This window comes from Caretta caretta, chromosome 1, assembly GCF_965140235.1.
Source record: "Caretta caretta isolate rCarCar2 chromosome 1, rCarCar1.hap1, whole genome shotgun sequence".
NCBI classification, from domain to species: domain Eukaryota; kingdom Metazoa; phylum Chordata; order Testudines; family Cheloniidae; genus Caretta; species Caretta caretta.
In genome coordinates this window covers 119,881,245-119,903,383 of record NC_134206.1, presented here as the reverse complement: position 1 = coordinate 119,903,383, position 22,139 = coordinate 119,881,245, and the positions used below count along the sequence as shown (strand labels likewise).

Sequence of the window (22,139 nt, the reverse complement as noted above, 5' to 3'; positions counted from 1 at the left end):
AGTAGGCGGTGTGGGGGGGGCTCAGTAGGGAGGTCCAGATGCTGGGGAAGAGGGGCTCAATAGGGTGTGGATCCAAGTGTAGCTGTTCGGGGCTCGGTGGGGTGGGGATCAGGGTACGGGAGGATTGATGGGGTGTCCAGGTGTAGGGGGAATGGGGCTGATCCAGGGGGAGGTTCTAAATGCCAGGGGGTGAGGCTCGGCAGGAGGGTCTGAGTATGAGGGGGGTCTAGATGCACGGGGGTTGGGTGAATGGGGGAGTAGCTCTCTGTACAGGGATCCCTCCTCCTGCAGTTGAGGAACAATGGGTGCAGAAAACAGGGGAGGGGGAAGTTTGCGGAGCTTCCTGCAGCTGGGGGAGAAGTCCGGGGTGGGTCTGACCCAGACTCAGATGCTGTGCAGGAAAAGAGGAAGTCACATTCTGCCCCGCCAGAACTAGCAGCTGAGCCCGACGCAGGGTAGGAGCCACTGGTTTTCCCCAGTCTCACCCCCACCCCTCAGTGACTGACTTACCTCTCTGCCAGCTGCCCCGGGCACCCAAAACATACTGCTGGGGAGGGTCGTGTGACCACTCTTGTGGCTTTCCTTTGCTTCTCGGTCAGTCATTTTTCTGCAGGGAAGCAAAGAAATCTGGGGGGGGACATAAATTCTACGCATGCACAGTGGTGCGGAATTGCCCCAGGAGTAGTTCTTGTCTGCATTGACTGTATGTGTATTTATAAGTGAAGTGCGTGGTATGTAATTGAATTGAGCTATCTTATTCCTCCAGATATTTGGGAAAGGGCTCCTTAGGTCAGCAGGGATCATTCTTGGTGGGTGCACTGACTGTATTGCAGTGCTTTATTTTGATTTTTCACATATGCTGCTTTGACTGGCTCTAAATTTAGAAGTTTATTCCCATACTTAGTGCAGCTGACTTATTCCTTCACATGGATAAACCAAAATTAGTCCATGTTCTGTTTATACAATGAAACCTGATCTCAGTTACTACTTCTCTTTATGGTGGTTTTTGGGGATGTGATCTTGACAGAGTATTTTACTTCAGTTTTATCTCTCCTCTTGCCAGAGGGAAAACCTGTCCACATTGAAGTCAAGGAACACAATGAAGTGGAAGAGGAAGATGAGGAAGAGGATGATGATGATGAGGAGGAAGAGAGTGAAGAGTCTGAAGAGGGAGAAAGTGAGGGAAGTGAAGATGAAGATGAAAAGACTTCAGATGAGAGAGAAACGGAGTCTCAAGCTGTTGGAAAACAATTGGTAGAGAAAAAGCCAAGCAAAGAAATAAGCTCCGATTCGGAATACGATTCTGATGATGATCGTACAAAAGAAGAGCTTGTTTACGATAAAGCTAAGCGAAGAATTGAGGTATCTAGACACGCTTTGTCTTGAGAAGCTTATCTGTGTGGCATGAAAACTCTTGGATTTTAGTGGACGTTCAACCATACTTGACTAAATTAGCTTAGCAGTTATGACACAGTATTATTTTTAATCTGAGTGGGTAAAGTAATATCTTTTATAGGACCACTTCTATTGGTGAAAGAGACAAGCTTTTGAGCTTACAGAGCTCTTTTTCAGGTCTGTGTAAACTCGAAAGCTTGTCTCTTTCACCAACAGAAGTTGGTCCTATAAAGGATATTACCTCACTCACCTTGTCTCTCATATCCTGAGACAGACATGGCTATAACAACACTGCAAACAATATATTCGTGCAAGTGTCCATAGTGGTCTGCAATGAACTTATTGTCAGTGCTCTACAGACTTACAAATAATTTTTATGCAAAAAGTAACCGTACTTAATACAGCTTCTTTTTTATGAATGCATTTAGCAGACTTAGATCTATCTTGACTTAAAACCACAGTACAGGGGTTGTATGAGCTGACAGAAGCTATACTCCTTGCATTCTATAAGGCTAAAAAGTATCCTTTTTTCAGAGGAAAGCTTCCTTAAAGGGTGGAAGTATGTGGCATCATCACTGTCCGCTCCATCCTTTGTAAATGCTATTAGAATTTTAATGAAGCATTTCTACGCTATTAGTTTGTTTGGTTTTTTTTTCTTTTTCCCCCAATTACTGACATTTCGCATTGGCTCTTTTCCCCCTTCTTCGGCATATTGCACATTTAGAAACTCTAACTTTCATTAATGCATGCCTAGGAATTGGTTTCAACAGGTAAGGAAATTTTGAAATGTATGCATAGTAAAACAACCTACAAGCCTTATTACCTGTCCCAAAGCACACCTTTTGCTATACATCTCCAACAAACCCATACTTTAGCAGATGAAATAAGTTATCATACTAGTTATTCTTACTTGAAACTGTTGCTTTTTAAATTGCGAACTGAGAGTGTTACCAATCTGATGAAAGCCATCTAACTGAGACAGCTCAGTCAATTTAATTAGACCTGGATTCCCAAGATGCTAACCTTTAATTCTGATCTTTAAACTGCACCAAAAAGCTGGGCAAAAGGACGAGCTAACCTTATTGCAAATCTCAGGACCTCAAATGTTCTGCTTGGAGATAAACAACCAAGCCCAACGTGTATTGAATCCAGATGCATACCATGAAATTTGTACTTGGACTAGAAAAATTTCTGTCCATATAATCTGCATACCCCCCAACCGTACCTAAAAATTGAATGGTCATGGAAGTGTTGTATTTAGTAAACCTTGGAGAGGGAGTGCAAAACCCCAGCCAGCTTTTCCCTTAAGGTGCTGCTGGCAACATTAGGTAATTCTCCACTTGCTTTTTGTAATACTTTAAATGTTAATCTCTACTTTTGAACGTGTCTTATTCTCCTATTAGAAACGGCGTATTGAAAATAACAAAAATGTAAACACTGAAAAGCTAAGAGCACCGGTTATCTGTGTACTTGGGCACGTAGACACAGGAAAGACCAAAATTCTAGATAAGGTAAGATGCAGTGGGATGGATCTTCATTATCAAGTTTCTGTAATAGCTGATTTGTCATAGTGTAATGTAACTACTACTGCTTGAAATAACTTGTTGTAATCCTATAATGCTTATAAAAATACAATGCAAGATAACTTTCCTAACCAAAAAAGTCCATATATGACACGCTGAGAAAGGGACCTGGATAGACAGATTACCCCAGAGGAATGAGGTTTGCTCTGGAAGAGTACCAGCAACCTCGATATAGAGTGCAATAAAGGGAAAACTTAGTTAAGATGATGTTTCAGTGGTATTTTATACCAGTCAGGTTAAAAAATAGAATGAATAGAGATAAATGTTGGAAAAATTGTGGTGAAGAGGAGATTTTATGCTTTTATGGTCACTCATTAGAGCACTGGGATGCGGCAATTCCTAACCAAATATTACAAATTATTTGATATTTCTTGTCAGATGATCCTTTCGGAATTCTGCTGGGGCTTCCTAGCAGAAATGATCACACAAAACGAAATGAAGAATTAATCTGTCTGCTAGTTAGCAGCTAGACTTCTGATAGCCTTCTGCTGGAAAAATAAAAGTAGTCCAACTTGGGAGGGAGGTTGGTGGTTATGGAAAAATAATGTACCCAGTAAAACTTTCACCTGCAAAAAAAATCCACCACACTTGTCGAATTTTTTTAATATTTGCATTTGATGGACATGCCTGGTTTGTTAAATGTGTAATCAGAGATTCCACTCCGTTCAATAAAATCACAAGAAATTACTTCTAATGATTATTGTAAATATACTCATTCTATAATATGGCAACGCCCTATTAGAGGGCCCAGGATTATATTACTGTATAATGTTCCTCTAAACAAAAGCTTACTGTTGTAAATTTCAGAGACTATACAATAATCATTACATGGTTAGGCGCTGATCCAAGAGAGTATATATCTGAACCAGCAATTTATGAAGTAGATCAGAAGTAGGAACCCTGCCGAACACCAGTAGGGCCACTAGATGATCAAGGTGCTAACGGTGCATTCAGAGAAGACAAAGCTGTTGCAGAGAAGTTAAATGAATTCTTTGCATTGGGCTTCACTGTAGAGGATGTGAGGGAGATTCCCACATGTGAGCCATTCTTTGTGTCTCAAATCTGAGGCATTGTCCCAGATTGAGGTGTCCAATAGGTTTTAGAATAACAAATTGATAAACCGTATTAAGTCACCAGAATCCAGATGGTATTCACCCAAAAGTTCTGAAGGATCTCACATAGGAAACTGCAGAACTGTGATATATAACCTATTGCTTTAATCAGCCTCTGTACCAGATTTCTTGGATCGTAGCTAATGTAATGTTGGTTGTTTTTTTTAAAGGCTCCAGAGGTGATCCTGGCAATTGCAGGCCAGTAAGCCTAACTTCAGTACCAGGCAAATTGGTTGAAACTGTAGTGAAGAACAGAATTATCAGACACACAGATGAACACAATATGTTGGGGAAGAGTCAACACAGCTTTTGTAAAGGGGAATCATGCCTCACCAATCTTATTAGAAATCTGTAAGGGGGTCAACAAGCATGTGGACAAGGGTGATCCAGTGGATATAGTGTACTTGGACTTCCAGAGAGCCTTTGAAAAGGTCCCTCACCAAAGGCTCTTAAGCAAAATAAGCAGTCCTGGGCTAAGAGGGAAGATCCTGTCATGGATCAGTAACTGGATAAAAGACAGGAAACAAGAGTAGAAATAAGTGATCATTTTTCACAACGGAGAGATGTAAATTGCAGGTCCTCCAAGGATCTGTACTGCGACCTGTGCTGTTCAGTGTGTTCATAAATGATCTGGAAAAGGGGGTAAATAGTGAGGTGGCAAAATTTGCAGACGAGATGCAAAATTACTCAAGATAGTTAACTCCAAAGCAGATTTTGAAGAGTTACAAAGGGATCTCACAAAACTGGGTGATTGGAAAGGAAAATGGCAAATGAAATTCAATGCTGATAAGTGTAACGCAGTGCACATTGGAAAAAATAATCCCAACTATTCATGCTAAATGTTTTCTAAATTAGCTGTTACCACTCAAGAAAGAGATTTTTGGGGTAATCATGAATAGTTGTCTGAAAACATCTGCTCCATGTGCAGTGGCATTAAAAAAAGGAAACAATGTTAGGAACTATTAGGAAAGGGATAGGTAATAAAACAGAATATAATCATGCCCCTATATAAATCCATGGTACCACCACACCTTCAGTACTGTGTGCGGTTGTGGTAGCCCCATTTCAAAAAAGATATATTAGAATTGGAAAAGGTACAGAGAAGGGCAACAAAAAGAATTAAGGGTATGGAACAGCTTCCACATGAGGAGAGATTAAAAAGACTGGGACTGCTCAGTTTAGAAAAGAGAGTGTCTATAAAAACACGAATGGTGTGAAAAAAGTGAATAAGGAATTATTTGCCTCTTCATATCACATAAGAGCCAGGGGTCATCAGATTAAATTAATAGGCATCAGGTTTAAAACAAACATACGGAAGTACTTCACAGTCAGTACGTGGAACTTGTTTGTGAAGGCCAAAAGTATAACTGGGTTCAAAAAAGAATGAGAAGTTCATGGAGGATAGGTCCATCAATGGCTATTAGCCAAGATGGTCAGAGATGCAACCCCATGGACTGGGTCTTCCTAAACCTCTGACTGCCAGAAGCTCGGAGTGGATGACGGGATGGATCACTTGATTTCCTATTTTGTTAATTTCCTCTGAAGCACTTCCTCTGGCACTGGCCACTGTCGGAAGTCAAGATACTGGACTAGATGGACCATTTGTCTGACTCAATGTGGCCATCCTTATGTTCTTACACGTGTTACAACTTCCTAAATAGACATAAAAAGAAAAGGAGTACTTGTGGCACCTTAGAGACTAACCAATTTATTTGAGCATAAGAAAGCTTATGCTCAAATAAATTGGTTAGTCTCTAAGGTGCCACAAGTACTCCTTTTCTTTCTGCGAATACAGACTAACACAGCTGTTACTCTTAAATAGACATAGTTTAAACACATTCTCTCTTTCCCCCCCCCCCCCCAAGGAAATAATTAATGACACTTCCAGGATACGATTTTAAATTCCCTTCTGTAAGCAGGTTCCCATTTCCATTGTTTTCCCTGTGCATTCAGTACTCCCTTTATTGCTTTGGTTTTATAGCTCCGTCATACTCATGTACAAGATGGTGAAGCAGGTGGTATCACTCAGCAGATTGGAGCAACTAACGTTCCTCTAGAAGCCATTAATGAACAAGCTAAGATGGTGAAAAATGTAAGTAACAGCACTTTAAAGACCTTAGATTGAGGTCCAAAAGTTCATAAAGCGATCTGCTTACTTACTAGATGTTGTGGTGGGATATTTTCTAAGAATTGTTTCTGCTTTTGTGTATGTAAAAACCTAGTTGACATTGGTTATTTGGGTTGAATTTATTCTTCTCACTATTTTTTAAACAGCATTGCCAGACAATTTATAATTACCATCTTTAAAAAAAACAAACAAACCTCCTCCTCCTACTGTCTCTACTCCATTCTAGAAAGTGCATTTATGCATTATATGTTGACTATGTTGACAAAAATCTGATATTTGGGTAGAAATTGGGAATACTCTTGGAAGTTAAAATATACCCATATTTTTATTACATTTCTTCAATGAGCTTTAAAATGGTTTCTGTTTAATTTCAGTGCATGTACTCACAAGGTAAGTTTAACAATGAGCAACAAGCTTTACTTTTAAATCCACAATATTAGAAAACTGGTGTTGCCATTGAAGGTCACTTTCCAAGGGACATTAGTTTTCCCCGTAAATGAAATATTGCAGTTTGATTTTTATCTAGAAAACCACTCAACTGCCTGTTTTTTAATATTAAAAAATGCACTCCTAGTACATTTTGTCCAGTATGAAGAACAAGCATAAGTTGCAGGAGAGCTGTTCTTGAAATCTCCAACAGCAAATTAAATCACTTTTAGAAAAGTTGTTTTATACAAAACTATTCTTGAAAGCATTTAAACAATCTACTGGAACTTTGTTTCTTTGACGTAGGAAGTACAAGATGGTTGAGATGGCAAAAGCTGTCAGTTTGTTCCCTTTAGCTGGGTTTAATGCAGTAGAAATCCTAACTTCATATATCTTGTCAAAGCAATATCCTGGTTTCTAAAAAGCTGGAAGATTTGCTACATCAAATATAGTTTCTGAAAGTTTAGTTTTCCTTCAAATTGTGTCCTTATGGGTGTTCCACTTCAAGATTGGAGTTTTCATCAGCAGAGTCTTTGTCTGTGCCCAAGACATCCTCATTTTCTGCTATGAGCATATGTGGGGGGAAGGGCAGACCTACCACAATTTCAGTTCCTTCTCAGCCACCTGTGGCTCTAGATCAGTGGTTCTTAACCTTTACTACAGCCTGCGCCCTTTTGGTTCTCAAAGTATGTTCTCGCACCCCTTCTCAAAAATGGTTGAAGTAGGTCAGTTCTTTAAACCTAGATATATTTTTTGTTTGTATATTACAGTAATCGTTAAAAAATGTATAATGTTAAATACATAGGTTTGATGAAACAAAGTAGTTGTACTTCGTGCCTGTGCTTAATTTGTGTTTTCGATGATTTACCTTCTAAAAAAATCTGGCATGTCTCATAGACATGTGTGCACCCCAGGTTAAGAACCACTGCTCTAGATGGAACATCAGCGTCCCTTAGCTAGCTGCGTGGTTGCCACCTCTTTTGCTTATTTTTTCTTATTATTTTAGATAGATCTTGTATTTCTTTTTCTGTTACTTAGCACATTTTGTGCTTTTTGGGGAGTGGGGGTTACCCTTTCTCTTTTTTGTTTTTTTGTTTTGTTCTGCTCTGGGCCTTTAAAACTCAGACCTTAAACCAAAGCTTCAAGTAAGGGATTATGCCCAAAATCCTTGGCTTCCAACCCTGTCAGACCTGTCACAGGTCTTTTTCCCTAACAGTGATGGACACTTGAGCTCTACCTTCACACACACCCCGCCCCCCCCATATAAAATCCACTTAAAATTACATCTGAAAAACTGAGGGACAAGGTAAAACTCCTGTTAATGGATTGTTCCCTGAGACCTAGGGGGTTGAAGTCACACCTCTGTAAATTGGATTCAGTTGCTCATAGAGCCCCTGCAGCTGAATCACTGCTGCTGTGGTAAGCAAAGACCCGAGGGATCCATAAGAAGCATGCAGACTGTTAAGAGACCCTGTTCTGAGGAATAGGATAAGAGAAGGGGAAATTTCGGTCTGGATCTTGGGAGACCTTGTGTCCTGACAAGGGTACCACTGACCCCTGATTCATCATCAACGAGAGAACCATGCCATGTACCAAGAAGCTGTCTGTTAAACTGCAGTGGCACTGAAGTCAGCACTGCACCCAGTGCTTCTGAAGCACAGTGACTCTAAGGTTAAGCCAAAAATGTCATTGGTACCACCTTCCCTAGCCAGCAGAGAAGAGCACACAGACTGTACTTCAGTACCATCTCCAGTATCGCCCAATGTACTAATGCTTGGGGTCCTTCTCTGGAGTACCCAGTACTGTCCAGACTCCTTTTTCCACAAGGATCTTTGGATCCTGGAAGAACCTGAGTCACCGTTGTTCAAGGGTATCAAGAGACCTTCTCTTGTACTGATTTGACCTACCATCAGGGATCAATGCAGTCTGATTCCACACAAACCCGTTGTGGTTACTGAGAGGCATTTCTGATTGACACATTCTCTGGTACCATCTCACTACCAAGCAGATTCAACCTCCAGTTCCTGTGTAGTTATTAGATCCCCTCTGGTCTCCCATTCAACCCACTCAACTGCCGGTACCAGCACCACTTGCCCCTCCAATGGACTTGGTACATGACAACTCATCTGATTATGAGGTGTCTATACAAGCCCTTCTGTTTTCCCATTTCAGCCTTCCTCATTGCAGTGCAGCCTGATGAAGATACTCCCTGCTGGACATATACCCAGCAAACCTGGCAAGAACAAGCCTGGGATCCTGTCCCCTTCCCTTATGTCCCTCTTCAATGTGCTTATTGGTCCTTTATAGCAACCAGCTCTACAGGGTCCCATCATGTAAGAGGACACGTCAAAAGCAACAACTGCTGTCCTAGGATCCTGTTCTGTAGGAGGAATCAGACGAATAGGAGCCATCAGGAGAAGAAGCAGCATCACCTTTCTCCCTCCTGGACAAGACTATGATGCTTCTGTCAGATTCTGGGGTTGTCTCACCACCTGCTCTGTAACCTTGTGTGCCTCATAATGCTTTGCTGCTGTAACTCCCAACTTGGGCTCCTCACCAGCAGCCAAACAGCATGCTAGTAGCAAGGTGAATGTCTGTGTTTAGCTGCCAGCATGCTCTAGTCAGCACTCCGGCTTCCGCTAGCTTTGCTTGCCACTTGCAGGGTGACCGCAACACACTCCCAGTCCCACATTCTCCCACCCCCCCGCCAAAATGTGTGTTCTGCACTGTCCAGCACTCCACTGGACAGTTGAGATACTAGAGGTCAATTGCCCCTGTAAGGGGTCAGTGTATATACAACAGTTTACTCCTTTAATTGGCGTTACCAAACAATTCAGTTTAAACACAACGCTGGATTAAATACAACAGAGCCCACAAACCGCAGCAAGGGCTTTCCTCCAACTCCTGAGCCGTATGGCAGTCTGTACGTTTGTGGCACTCTTAGCAGGACTACACTCCTGGTGTCTTTGAACCTGATTGAGAATGGGCTACACCAGAGGTGGGCAAACGACGGCCCGCGGGCCACATCCAGTCTGCGGGACCCTCCTGCCCGGCCCCTGAGCTCCTGGCCCAGGAGGCTGTATCTCCTGGCCCCTCCCTCCCCCCTTCCCCGCAGCCTCAGCGTGCCGTGCTGCCGGCGCAATGCTCTGGGCAGCCGGGCAGCGCAGTTGCAGAGCTGCAGCCTGACCTGTGGCTCTGGGCAGCATGGCTGTAGTGCTGCCAGCCATCAGCGCTCCAGGCAGTGCCGTAAGGGAGCGGGGGGCGGGGGGGGCTGGATAGAAGACAGGGGAGTTCAAAGGTGGGGTTGGGGTCGGGGAGGTCAGAGGACGGGGAACAGGGGGTTGGATGGGGCAGGGGTCCCGGGGAGGACAGTCAGGAATGGTGGGGGGGATTGGATGGGGCAGGAGTCCCAGGGGATCCATCAGGGGGCAAGAAGCAGGAGGGTCAGATAGGAGGCGGGGGCTGGGTCACGCCTGGCTGTTGGGGGGACACAGCCTCCCCTAACTGGCCCTCCATACAATTTTGGAAACCCGATGTGGCCCTCAGGCCAAAAAGTTTGCCTGTCCCTGGTCTACACCATGCACAGTCTGTCCAAATGGGTGTCCGTACCTCGAAGGGTCCTCGATTCTCTAAATTGGTGGAAGGATCCACAAAAGGTGTGTATGGGACTTTATGTTCTTGCATCGTCATCCCATGAGGATCATCACTACAGATGCCTCCCAATGATGTGCACTTCCAGAACTTCACAGCTCAGGACAAATGAACTCTGAAGGAAGTGATCCTTCATCTTATCAAGCTCAGAGTGGTCTGTTATGCTTGCCAGCACTTCCTGACCCACATCAGGGGCTGCCCCATCAGAATATAATTGCTGTATATCAACCACAAATAGATATCAGCAGTTTATCTACCAGGACTGCAGAATGCAGTGGCGGACTCCCTCTGCTGGCATTTCATCTCCGTCCTGAGTGGGAGCTGAACAGCAACATATTCTGAAGGATATGTTTTACCTTGATTGATCTGGAGATGGCTATCTCTGCGACACCATCCAATACAAAGTGTAGATGATTCTGTTCAAGAGGAGGGCACAGCCGCAAATCAACAGGAGATGCTCTAGTCATCCCTTGGCCTCAAATGTTGCTATACACTTATCCCTCAAGGCCATTACTGCTCAAGGTCCTAAACAAATTGAAACAGGAGAAATTAGTAGCCATCCTCATAGCACTGCTGTGGCAGAGAGAGGTGTGGTTACCAGAGCATGTGTGCATGTCTTGACAGCTGCTTCTCCCCCTCCTGGTAGCAGCAGATCTTCTCACTGAGGAGTCAAGATCCATCACCCTCTCCAACCTCTTGGCACTTCACCTCAAGAACAGCCTGCTAAATGGCTCTCTGGTATAGAACAAGACCGCTCCTCAGTGATAAACAGTACTGCTTAATAGCTTAAAACCCTCAACAAGGAAAACTTGCAGAAGTGGAAACACTTCCTAGCTTGGTACAGCCACTTTGTATACCTACTTTCATGTCCTGCCTGGCGCGCATTCTTGATTGCCTGTTAAATTTTAAAACCACAGGAATTGTTGCCGAGTTTAATTGAGGTTCACCAAGCTGCCATCGCTGATTTTCATTGTCCCCTCATCGAGGGGTTTTCAGTCTTCACTCACCCTTCCACCACCAGATTTATTATAGGCCTGTTCAATCTTTTCCCTCCTGTCAAGGAGCCAGCTTCACCGTAGGACCTCAACTTAGCCTCCATTTGAACACCATGGGGCACTGTTCCCTCCTCCATTTGTCCCTCGAGACCTTGTTCCTCATATTCATTTGAGCCAGAAGGGTAGGAACCCTGATGGCTGACCCACTGTACATGATGATCTGTCATGATAAAGTGACACTATGTTAACATCGTCACTTCTTGTCTAATGTTCTTTCAGAATTCCACATTTAATCAGGAGATTCTACCAGTGTTTTAGCCCAAGCGTTGCTCTTCAAGAGATGAAACGAGCCTCCATAGACTGGATGTAGGAAGGGCTGTCACCTTTTACCTTGACAGAACTAAGTCCTTTAGGACTTCTCCTAGGCTTTTTATATCTGTTGTGGAATGAATGAAAGGGCCCCCAATCTCTACCCAAAGACTGTCCAAATGGGTTTCAAGATGCATCTTAACCTGTTACAAAACTGCAAGGACTTGTCCCTCTTCTAGGTTGATTGCCCATTCCACCAGGGCTCAGTCTACCTCTGTGACCCTACTGAAAATATACCTGTCTCAGACATCGGCAGAGCAGCCACCTGGTCTTTGCTGCACAAATTTTCCCAGCACTGCGCTTTTATGCTTGCTTCCAGTGCTAGTACACCTTTTGGTGGTGCTGTTTTATCGTCTGTACTGGATATGCCTCCTTGGTACCTTCCTTTGTAACTGAGGTACTGTTCGGGAATCTCCTGAAGTGGAGCATCCATAGGGACGCTACTTGAAGGGAAGGTTACTTACCTTGTAGAGTGACTGGAGTTCTTTGAGATGTGTGTCCCTATGGGCACTCCATTAGCTACCCTCCTTCCCTTCTGCCATAGTCTTCTTGCTGGGCTTTTGTGGTTCAGAAGGCACTTTAGTGGCAGCAGATCTGCCCCCCTCTGCCCACCATATACCCTTGTACCAGAGCATGAGGCTATCTAGGGCACAGGCATGGACCTGCCAACACTGCTGACAAAATCTCTGGTAAGAGTACACTGTGCACACGCATCCTGAAGTAGGCACACAGAATAGGACACATCTCAAAGACCTCTAGTTACTGTACAAGGCAAGTAACCCCTCCTTATATGATGTCGTCATTTTGAGCATCCCTTACCTAACTGGCTTTGCTTTTATTGTGACATGATGGCATTCTTAAGAGCTGTTGTTAGGGTAAGGGTGTTGGTCCTTCCTAAAATACTTAGTTGGATATTTGAAATTTATGACTACTGCTGAGGCTCTAAATTAAGTTTATTTTCTTACATAATTTTCTCAAGATGGCTAATATTTGAAAATGTTAGTTTGACAGAGAGAACATAAAAATTCCAGGAATGCTGATAATTGATACTCCAGGACATGAGTCTTTCAGGTAACTTTTTTTATTGTTGTGACATGAAGGGTCTTGTTAATAACTGATCGTAAGACTTAACTGTTAATATAGGCATAGGTACTTAACTGAGTTATAGAATTTAGGATGAATCTGCTATTTACTGTATCTCTTTACACTTCTAAAAAAAAAATCATTTTTGTATCTGACAAGGGATATGCTTGATTTACATTTGTATTGTGGGTATGCTTGATTTACATTTGCATTTTGTATCTAGCTAATCACTTGTGGATGAAAGGTGTATATAATTTTCCCATCCGTGGTCAAACTGTTATATCTAGAAGAGCATGTAAAGCCAATCTTTCACTTTGGATAGTGAATATAAAAACTTAACTGGGAGAAAACAGTGCTTATCTGTGAAATGTAACTTAAGTGCTTAGGGAAAAGTCTTTTCCCATCTTAGTCTCTAGATAAGTAGTCAATGACCTAAATTTTGGCTTGTTATAGAGCCTAAATGAGTCTGGACATTGGAGATTATGAAAGCTAACTTTCTTAAAAGTCTCCTATACATTTTACTTATTAATTCAGGATCCTAATGAAAACTTAACATAAAAGGAATTACGGTTGGTTAAATGTGACATTCTCCAACAACACCCTTACAGGCAATGAAATGCCAGGTTATAAGACACCTTTTAGCTGTACTCTAATACCGACGCAGCCCATTCCTGTAGATGACAAATTCGGCATCTTCATAACAAACTTCCTTCTGCCAGATAACACAGTGTATAACATAACCTCAGTTATAAACTCAGGAACATGAGTAAACAGTTAGCGTCGACATGTGGATAAGTTAATTGTGCAGTGTGTTAACTTTCTGAGGGAAGTAGGAGGCGTTGACCTCTTGGTTAACATGGTTAGAGACTGAAGATATAATAAATCTGCATGGATTACCCGAATTTTGTTTATTGCTAGGGCATTAAGGAGTACGATCAGTGCAGTCTCTGTCCATACTTAGATTCAAAACTGAATTACAGTGATCTGATTTAGGACCTTTAGAGCAATTTTCATCACCTTCTTAATAATCTTTCTCAGAAAGGGCAAGTTAGAAACAGTGTGATACCTAATGTTTGCTGGTTGAGTATTACACCTCCTAAGAGGTTTGCCTACAAAGTCTTTCACAAATGTGTTCTTTTGTTAATGGACTTGGACTTATAGAAACACTCTAATACATTTTTGGAAGTGATCTTCTATTAATAGTATATAGCTGGCATGTCATTTAATCAGTTTTCCTGTCTCTTGGGAAGAGTGAGTAATGTGGCAGTATCTTAATGCAAATCACAAGATTTTCACTTTTTGCTGGGCAAACATCAGTTGACCCTGCTGTAAAAAAACAAAAAAAAACATTTCTAATAAAAAAACATTATGGAATATTCAGATTACTGTGTGAATGACATTCTTTCTTTCCCAATGCCACAGCAACCTAAGAAATCGAGGAAGCTCACTTTGTGATATTGCTATTCTAGTAGTTGATATTATGCATGGTTTGGAGCCCCAGACAATTGAATCGATAAACCTGCTGAAATCCAAGAAATGTCCCTTTATTGTAGCGCTCAACAAGGTAAGATGGCCTTTCAAAGATGTATTTAGAAAATTCAGTATCAAATATGTACTGTACTATTTTGTCTGTTAATTGAATTGTGTTTATGAACAGTGCCATCAACCCATTGTAAGAGCTGAAGCCGTGGTTCTTAGTTGTCTCTGTTGACTTGCATCTTTTTCTGTAAATGAAACTGAGATTAAGTATAAGATTTTCATAGACTTTGCAGAGCAGTTTAAGGAGTCTCCTTAAAGAAATGTTTATTATTCAGTTAATCTTATAGCTCTTCTGTGTGGTTCACATTACTGGAAGTTGTTCTTCAATCATTCTGTAATATACTTAAATGAATTTGTTGGGTGATACCTTTTTCTTTTTTACCTTGTAAAATTCAAAGGTGTAGTACGATTCTGCTCCCCTTTTAACTATTTATTTAGTGTGTGCATAGTAGTTTAGCCAAGCAATGTCATCTTCTGAGGTGGGTCTTCCAAACCACTGGTCTCCAAACTGAGGTGCACGCACCCCTTGTGCGAGATGATCCCAGGGGGTGCGCGGCAGCAGGAACACTCTGCCTTTTTTTTTCTTCGGCGGCAGCTCTGCATGTCCACTGCTGGTGTTCCCCTCAGGTGGACCCCCTGCGACGGGTCTTTTGGGCCTGTTCTGTTGGTGGTGCGGCAGGTCTTCCGGTCTTCACCCTGGGGTGTGCGAGCCAAAAAGTTTGGAGACCACTGTTCTAAACTAACAACAGATGTTAGTTGTTTGAGACAGGTTTCAGTGTCCTAGCAGAGCACTGAGCAAATTTAAATACATTGTAAGGACTGGTTTCAAGTACTACAACATTAGGTGACAAAGTGTAGAGGAAAAATATGTGTAATTAGTTTGTCTTTTTTAAAATTGAGTAGTTGGCCAGCATTTTCAGGTATGCTGATAGGCATTTTGATTTCTTACATAGTAAAATGTTTTTAATCTTTATTTTGTAAGTTTCAATGAAATATTTGTATGAAAGGAAAAACTAAGACACTACAGAAATCCTGATGTTACAGCGATCATGTACATTTTAAAGTGGGTTATATAAATGGTGCTAAGAAAACTAAGTTGTGTTCAGATAGCTTTGCCATATGTTATGTGACACACCAGCAGTCTTATTTTTCTTTTTAATGGGTGTTAATGCATATTGCAAAAGAACTGCATTACACTTTCAAAGTATTTAGTAAATATTCAGAATTAAGGGTGGCAGGGAGTTGAGAAACCTTTGTGCAATTACTTAAAGGACTCTTGTCTACTGGTGGGGGGAGGGAGGGGCAGTTTGACCTTGAAAGTGTCTTAAACCTTAATTACAGAGGCCCTCAAATCTTATTGTTTTACTTTTTAAACACCTCCATGTTGTGTCTGTTCTGTAAAGTGCCTCCGGACATAGACCTTGTCTCAGTGAGCTCCATAGTCTAACTTTTAGATGTGATGCAATGTGCGAGGGTTAAGAAAGGTAAGGAGTGATGAAGATGACAGTCACAGCAATAAATCATGTTACACAGTGTAGGTATGTGTACTACTTTATGGCCCAGTTAAAAAGGTCTTAATTTATGTACCTTTTATGAGCATTGTGAAAGAAGCAAGCCTTAAGTAGGGATTTGAATGAAATGACCATAATGCCTTGCACTAAACATGACCTACTTTAAAACGTACTTTGGGAATTACCATACATTCTGTAATGTCTTTTTATTGTTTTTGACACCCATTCTGAACACACCTTCTTTAAAAAAACAAATTGCTGTTGATATTGACTTAATTTCTGTTGTGCTGTTGCAGGAAAGGAATTCCAACCTCACCCATAAGCTTTATAAACAGTTAAATATCCTTTCAGCAAGGGCTTTGTGTATCCTTTCTTTACTGTATATAAACACCAAGAACATTATTTTATTTAAAAAAAAAACACTCATGACTTAAGAGAGTCATGTTCTCGGGAAGTAGGAAGACTAAAATCTTTTCCCACTTGTTTTGTCTTAAACTTGATGCAATACATGTAATTAAACTACCTCTTCAGTATAAAAAACACTTCGCACATGTATCAAAAGACACAATTCAACAGTCTAAGGTTTTAAAAAAAAGTAATTATTGCACTCAGGAAATATTCTCCAGTACTGTTTGTTTTTTCCATTACAATACAGGATATATGTATGTAGGAAATCTTTTTATATTTGAACCATACACATGGTCACTAGGATAAATTGGCATCTAGATACTATGGTGATTAATACTTATGAATAACTTAAATATTTCTTATAAGTTATTCATATGTGAGGCAGGTCATAAATGACAGTTGACTTCTGTAGGCATAACCCAGGAATGCACTTCTGAACAGAGCAAAGCATGACATAACAGTATTAAAATTGTATTTTCAAGATTGATAGGTTATATGACTGGAAAAAAAGCCCTGATACAGATGTAGCTACCACGTTAAAGAAACAGAAGAAAAACACAAAAGATGAATTTGAGGAACGTGCAAAAGCTATCATTGTGGAATTTGCACAACAGGTAGGTTGGATTATTAACTTTTTTCTGTTAACAGAAGTGAAAATAGGTGGACAACTTTTGAAAGCCAAAGAGAGATTTCTTATGGTATGAATATCACACTGTATTTTCTGACCCTTTATCAGTGTGTTAATCATTTTACATAAATTGAAACTAAAGTAGAAAATCTGCTTTATTTTGGTGAGAGACAGCTTTCTCTACCCCCATTCCAGTCCTGGGTCACTTTGTTGAGAATGCAGCATCAGTAGCACCAGCAAAAACAGACTGGGTTTTTTACACATTCTCCCCTCATTTGAATCACCTGAGAGAAACTATCTTGTCCCTTTTTTCTTCAAACTAGTGTGATTGTGTTCCAGCAATACTTAGTTTTCACAGCCTCTCTCTGGTCGCACAGAAACTGCCTATAAGCTAAAATATAGTAACTAGATTTATAGGGTTTACTCATATTTTGAGCTGTTGTCTGTTGCCCTCTTTTTTGTGCTTTAAAGTGTGAAATTTGAGGTCGCATTATTAAGATGTTACTGAAATGGAGCTAGGACTTGAATTCAGGATTTGAAAAATGTGATGTTACATGCTGTTAGTGTTGATGTGGTAATTTTCCATGCAACTGTACTGTTCCTGGTTCTAGGGCTTGAATGCTGCTTTGTTTTTTGAGAATAAGGATCCCCGCACTTTTGTTTCTCTGGTACCTACCTCTGCTCACACTGGGGATGGCATGGGGAGTCTGATAGCTCTTCTTGTTGATTTGACGCAAACCATGCTGAATAAGAGACTGGCGCAATGTGAGGAACTGAGAGCTCAGGTTATGGAGGTAAGTCAGTGTCCATGCTTTTTAGAATATTTGTCTAGCAAACTTTTTTTTTCCTTTTTGTGGCTGATAAACTGAGTTGAAATGCAAGTGTTTAACTTTTTTTTTTTCTCTTTCTCATATCTCTTAGGTCAAAGCACTTCCAGGCATGGGAACTACCATAGATGTAATTTTGATTAATGGACGTCTGAAGGAGGGTGATACCATTATTGTCCCTGGAGTAGAAGGTCCTATAGTAACTCAGATTCGAGGTCTTCTGCTACCTCCCCCTATGAAGGAACTACGAGTTAAGGTATGGGAACAGCATGTGGAGGTGGCATTTTAGGGAAGTCTTAAGAATTAGAACAAAAGATTAGAATAAGGGGGAAACCCAGAGAAGTATTCAATACACTTTACATCATAGAAGCAAGTATCCAAAGATGATCAAATTAAAGTGAGGAGGGGGAATAAATGGAAGAAGTTGCAGGTTACAACACATCCATACTCCCACAGATGTGTCTAATTGTGGAAGTGGTTCAGGACAAGGATCAAAGAATAACCACACCAATGTATATTAACAAGCATCAAGGTGTATTTATTCTGGTTATCCAGGTTTATGTATAATGCATAGACATGGAAGGGAGAGATCTTGTAAAATGAATACAAAACCCATAGGTTTCAGAGTAACAGCCGTGTTAGTCTGTATTCGCAAAAAGAAAAGGAGTACTTGTGGCACCTTAGAGACTAACCAATTTATTTGAGCATAAGCTTTCGTGAGCTACAGCTCCTTTTCTTTTTACAAAACCCATAGGAACACTTCTTTAAAAAACAACAACATTCAAATATAAAGTGAAATTACTGAACCAATGAATCAGTACTTTATGATGTTTGGTGCCAGGTGTCCTGAGACAAGGGGAATGAAACCCTTGCACAGTGCTGCAGTCTGCTTGAGGAGGGATAGAAGACTGGGCCAGCCTGATCTCAGTAGGGTTGTGTAGCTAGGAAGTAGACAGGGAGGTTAGAATATTGACTTCCGGATCATCCTGAAAGGAGGAGGAGAGCCACAGAAGTGAAAAGTTAATTTATGAGAGGAGAAGCTAGAACCTGATGAGGAGCAGAAGAGCTTTTCTCTGTTACTGCCTTCATTTGAAGTAGAGTAAGGTCTGGAGCATTTCCTAGTCCTAAGGCCAGAGGAACCATTATGACTCACTAGTCTGCCCTTTTGCATAACAGAGATCATAAACGTTTCTCAGATTAAAATTCAGATCTCAAGTCCCAGCCCAAAAGCTTAACAATAGAACCATCTTTTCATTTGTTGGGGAAGTATGTCCTTGCAGGGCTCTATGATCCTTGGGGCTTCACAGAATTGGACACTATAATGGGGCAAGATGGTAAATTGATTTTAGCAATCACCTTGGCATTCCATTTTCGGTCTTGCATGATGGTGCCCTACTGTGGTGACCACACAATCCTGGCGGAATTGAAAATGGTGCTGCAGAGGAAGGAAGAGGGCTTAGTGGAATCTGACAACACTAATAGGGCCTTTTGGGTCTAGTTCTAGTAAGGAGATCGGGCACCTTGTCAAGGTTCACCTGGACACCCATGCGGATTGAGTGGCAATGCAGATGGCGACAACAACTCCTCTTGGGGGCCCTATGAAGTGCTAGGTTAGCTTTCCTGTCCTTGGTGTCCAGTGGTACTGCTGTTGGCCTGTAAGGGCTAGAGACTGGATACTAAGGCTTCTCTTTGTCATTCTCAGGGCAAGGTCCTGTTTGATTCATCTGCAGTTGCTGGGTACCTGCTTACAGTGGGAGTGTGAACTGAAGGCACATCTGTGCACATGCTTCCTTATGTTTAAAGTCAAGGGTAAAATTTTGCCTCTGTCCCATTTTCAGAGTGCGCTTAAAAGTTTGAATCTTACTGAGAGTCTGGGCTCCTTAGTTCTTGTCACTTCCTGAGGGGTCCAATGGGAAATGGGCTCCTTTAGCAGGTTAGGGTCACCTAAAGAAACTTCATCACCCTTGAGACAGGAGATGAATTTGGGTGCCTCCAGAGAGCTTGAAAGGGTGGGGTGTTTGAGGGGTTAGGGAGCTATACTGGAATCTCCAGGGAAGGTAGAGACCGTCCAGAGGAAATGGATCCAGACACTGACTTGACAGTATCTTCAAGCTGAAACTGTGAAATGTCTTTCTGTAGGGAGAGTCTGGGTAGGAGAGGAATCTGCAAGATTCCCCTAGGCTGTGGAGGAACAGTGCTGGAGCTTCAGGGAGATGAGAGAGGGGGAGATACCGGTGTATTGCCATCAGGAAAGAGGCCATTAGGAAGGGCTGCCTATTCTCCTCCTCCAAGACCACCTACTCTCCAGTCATGCTGAATGTGTGGGGGTGGGGGGGCAGAGGCAGTCCGGCCTCAGAGCCCTTGTAGACTCTTTGTAGAGTGCTGTCTGCTGTACCTCCCTCCTCTCTCCCCCACCCCCAAAAACAAAAAAAAAGCTAAATGTATGCCAGAAGCAGGGGACTTGCTGACAGACTCTCTGCTGCTCTGTTTTCTGTCTGCTTTTTTCTGGGTTTCCTTTTCTTTCTCTCTTGAGCCTCTTCTTTAGTTCTGGGTGTAAGAGAGACGCAAGAGGAAGAATTAAGGAGAGAGCAGCTGGGCATGCAGACTGAGGCACACGCTCCCTGCTTCAGGGAATTGAAGGTTAAAAAAACTGGAAGAAGTGGGAACAGACCTGAGCCGCCTTTGTGCTACAGGGCTTGATTGTCAGAGTCTGTGCCTCCTTGTTTGCTTGTGCAGCCATAAAATTAGACATCTTTGACTGTCTCTTTATTGGTAGCATAGGGAAAGAGGGACATATGACCAGGTGATCTGCTGAGTAGCTAAACCCCTGCTGTGTGCTGCTAAGGAACATCCATGTGAACTCTTAAATGAACATTTTTCTTTCTTCTTCAGAACCAGTATGAAAAACACAAAGAAGTTATGGCAGCCCAGGGTGTAAAGATTCTTGGGAAAGACTTGGAGAAAACATTGGCTGGTTTGCCCCTGCTTGTGGCTCATAAAGAGGATGAGATCCCAGTTCTTAAGGTGAGGCATTGCTGAACATGTACAATTCCAGTAGGCTCTATAATGGAATGCCAAGTAACATGAAATCCACTGAATGATAAAAAGATTTTCATTTTTACTTTTAAACTGGAATTTTTAATCTGTTAAAATGTTGAAACTTCAGCATGCAGGAAACATAGCCATTTTTGTTGTATCTAAAACAATTTCGTAATGTATGATAGTTTTCTGTTAACACTATAACCTGAACTCTAGTATAGTGGAATTTGTTAGTGTTTCCGTGACTCATTTATTACCAGGTAGAAAATTAGCTTACTGGAGCTTGTGAGATAGTTATTAAAAACCAAACTACCCAGTATTCCAGTTTGTATGTATAATTATTGTTTTGGGACCTGTAGTAATCTGGACCTATTTTATTAAAATTAGTGATTAGCCCAAAATATAAATTTGTTTAAATTAGTGAGATCAGAATACTTGAATTTACAGAACTGGCTTCAGCATTTGTTAAGAAGTACTACACAAGAGAAACTTAGTGAGGACTTTTTCCTATGCATGTTTAATTGTTCCATATCCTTGTACTAATATAGATGTACTACAGTTCTGGATGAGCTTTTAATTGTCTGAATCAAAAATTCACTTTTTAAAAACTTCATCCCATCAAATGGTATAAATGGACTGCCTCAGTGATTTAATCACGCAATTGCCAGAACTGTCCACTTAATATTAGTTTAAAAACAAATGTTAAATTCATTCCATAAAGTCATAAAATTCTGACTGGCATGTATGGATATAGAAGAACTTCCATACGGTGACCATCTGAGCACTTACCAAAATTAAGGGAATAGAAAGTTTGTGTTTGTCAAGGAACTGGACTGCATCTTTAATATTGTGGGAAGCCTTGGCAGGAGTGAGTATTTTGCTGTGAATGTAATGAGGTCTGTATGCTAGTCTCTTCCAGTCCGTTTTATGTAATATGTAATTTGTTTGCTCAGTACACTGTACCACAAAGGGCATTTAAAAATATCTACTGTACAAGATTTTAGGGGTCTCTGCTTTTGTGGCTGATCAGAAAGGAGCAGCTTTGTTCTCTTACGCTAGTGAAGACACTGCACATATCTGACAGTCACGTTCTGCCTATATTGACTGACCAGAGCTTCATCAATCTCAACAGTAGAGACTATTACTGTATTAGGAAGGAGAGAGCAATGGATTGAAGAAAAGTTTACTTGTCCGTACCGTAACTGTTGTCCCTTGAGATGTGAGGGCAGACATGTATTCCACTCGGAGATGCACATGCCAGTGCACCAAAACTGGACAGTTTTGCTTAGCAGTACCTGTATGGGCAGTGCTCGCTCTCCCCCCTCTCATGGCTATATAAAGGCACCACCCCACCTCCTCTAAGTAACTTTGAACCAAAATCCCCAGCTGGAGACTCCGATGCAGAGGGGTGGAGCATGGGTTGTGGAATACATGTCTGCATCCAC

The 22,139-nt window shown here is 41.6% G+C and overlaps 1 protein-coding gene across 1 annotated transcript in view; it reads left to right on the top strand.

Moving 5' to 3' along the window:
* The window catches only part of EIF5B (eukaryotic translation initiation factor 5B), a 71,800-nt gene that overhangs the window by 34,171 nt on the left and 15,490 nt on the right, over window positions 1-22,139 (top strand). Inside the window, exons 10-18 of the mRNA XM_048858059.2 lie at window positions 1,064-1,362; window positions 2,799-2,906; window positions 6,072-6,182; window positions 12,663-12,730; window positions 14,165-14,306; window positions 16,683-16,814; window positions 17,440-17,622; window positions 17,750-17,911; window positions 20,548-20,679. Coding sequence (XP_048714016.2) covers window positions 1,064-1,362; window positions 2,799-2,906; window positions 6,072-6,182; window positions 12,663-12,730; window positions 14,165-14,306; window positions 16,683-16,814; window positions 17,440-17,622; window positions 17,750-17,911; window positions 20,548-20,679 — 1,337 coding nt within the window. The remainder of the gene's footprint in view (window positions 1-1,063; window positions 1,363-2,798; window positions 2,907-6,071; window positions 6,183-12,662; window positions 12,731-14,164; window positions 14,307-16,682; window positions 16,815-17,439; window positions 17,623-17,749; window positions 17,912-20,547; window positions 20,680-22,139) is intronic.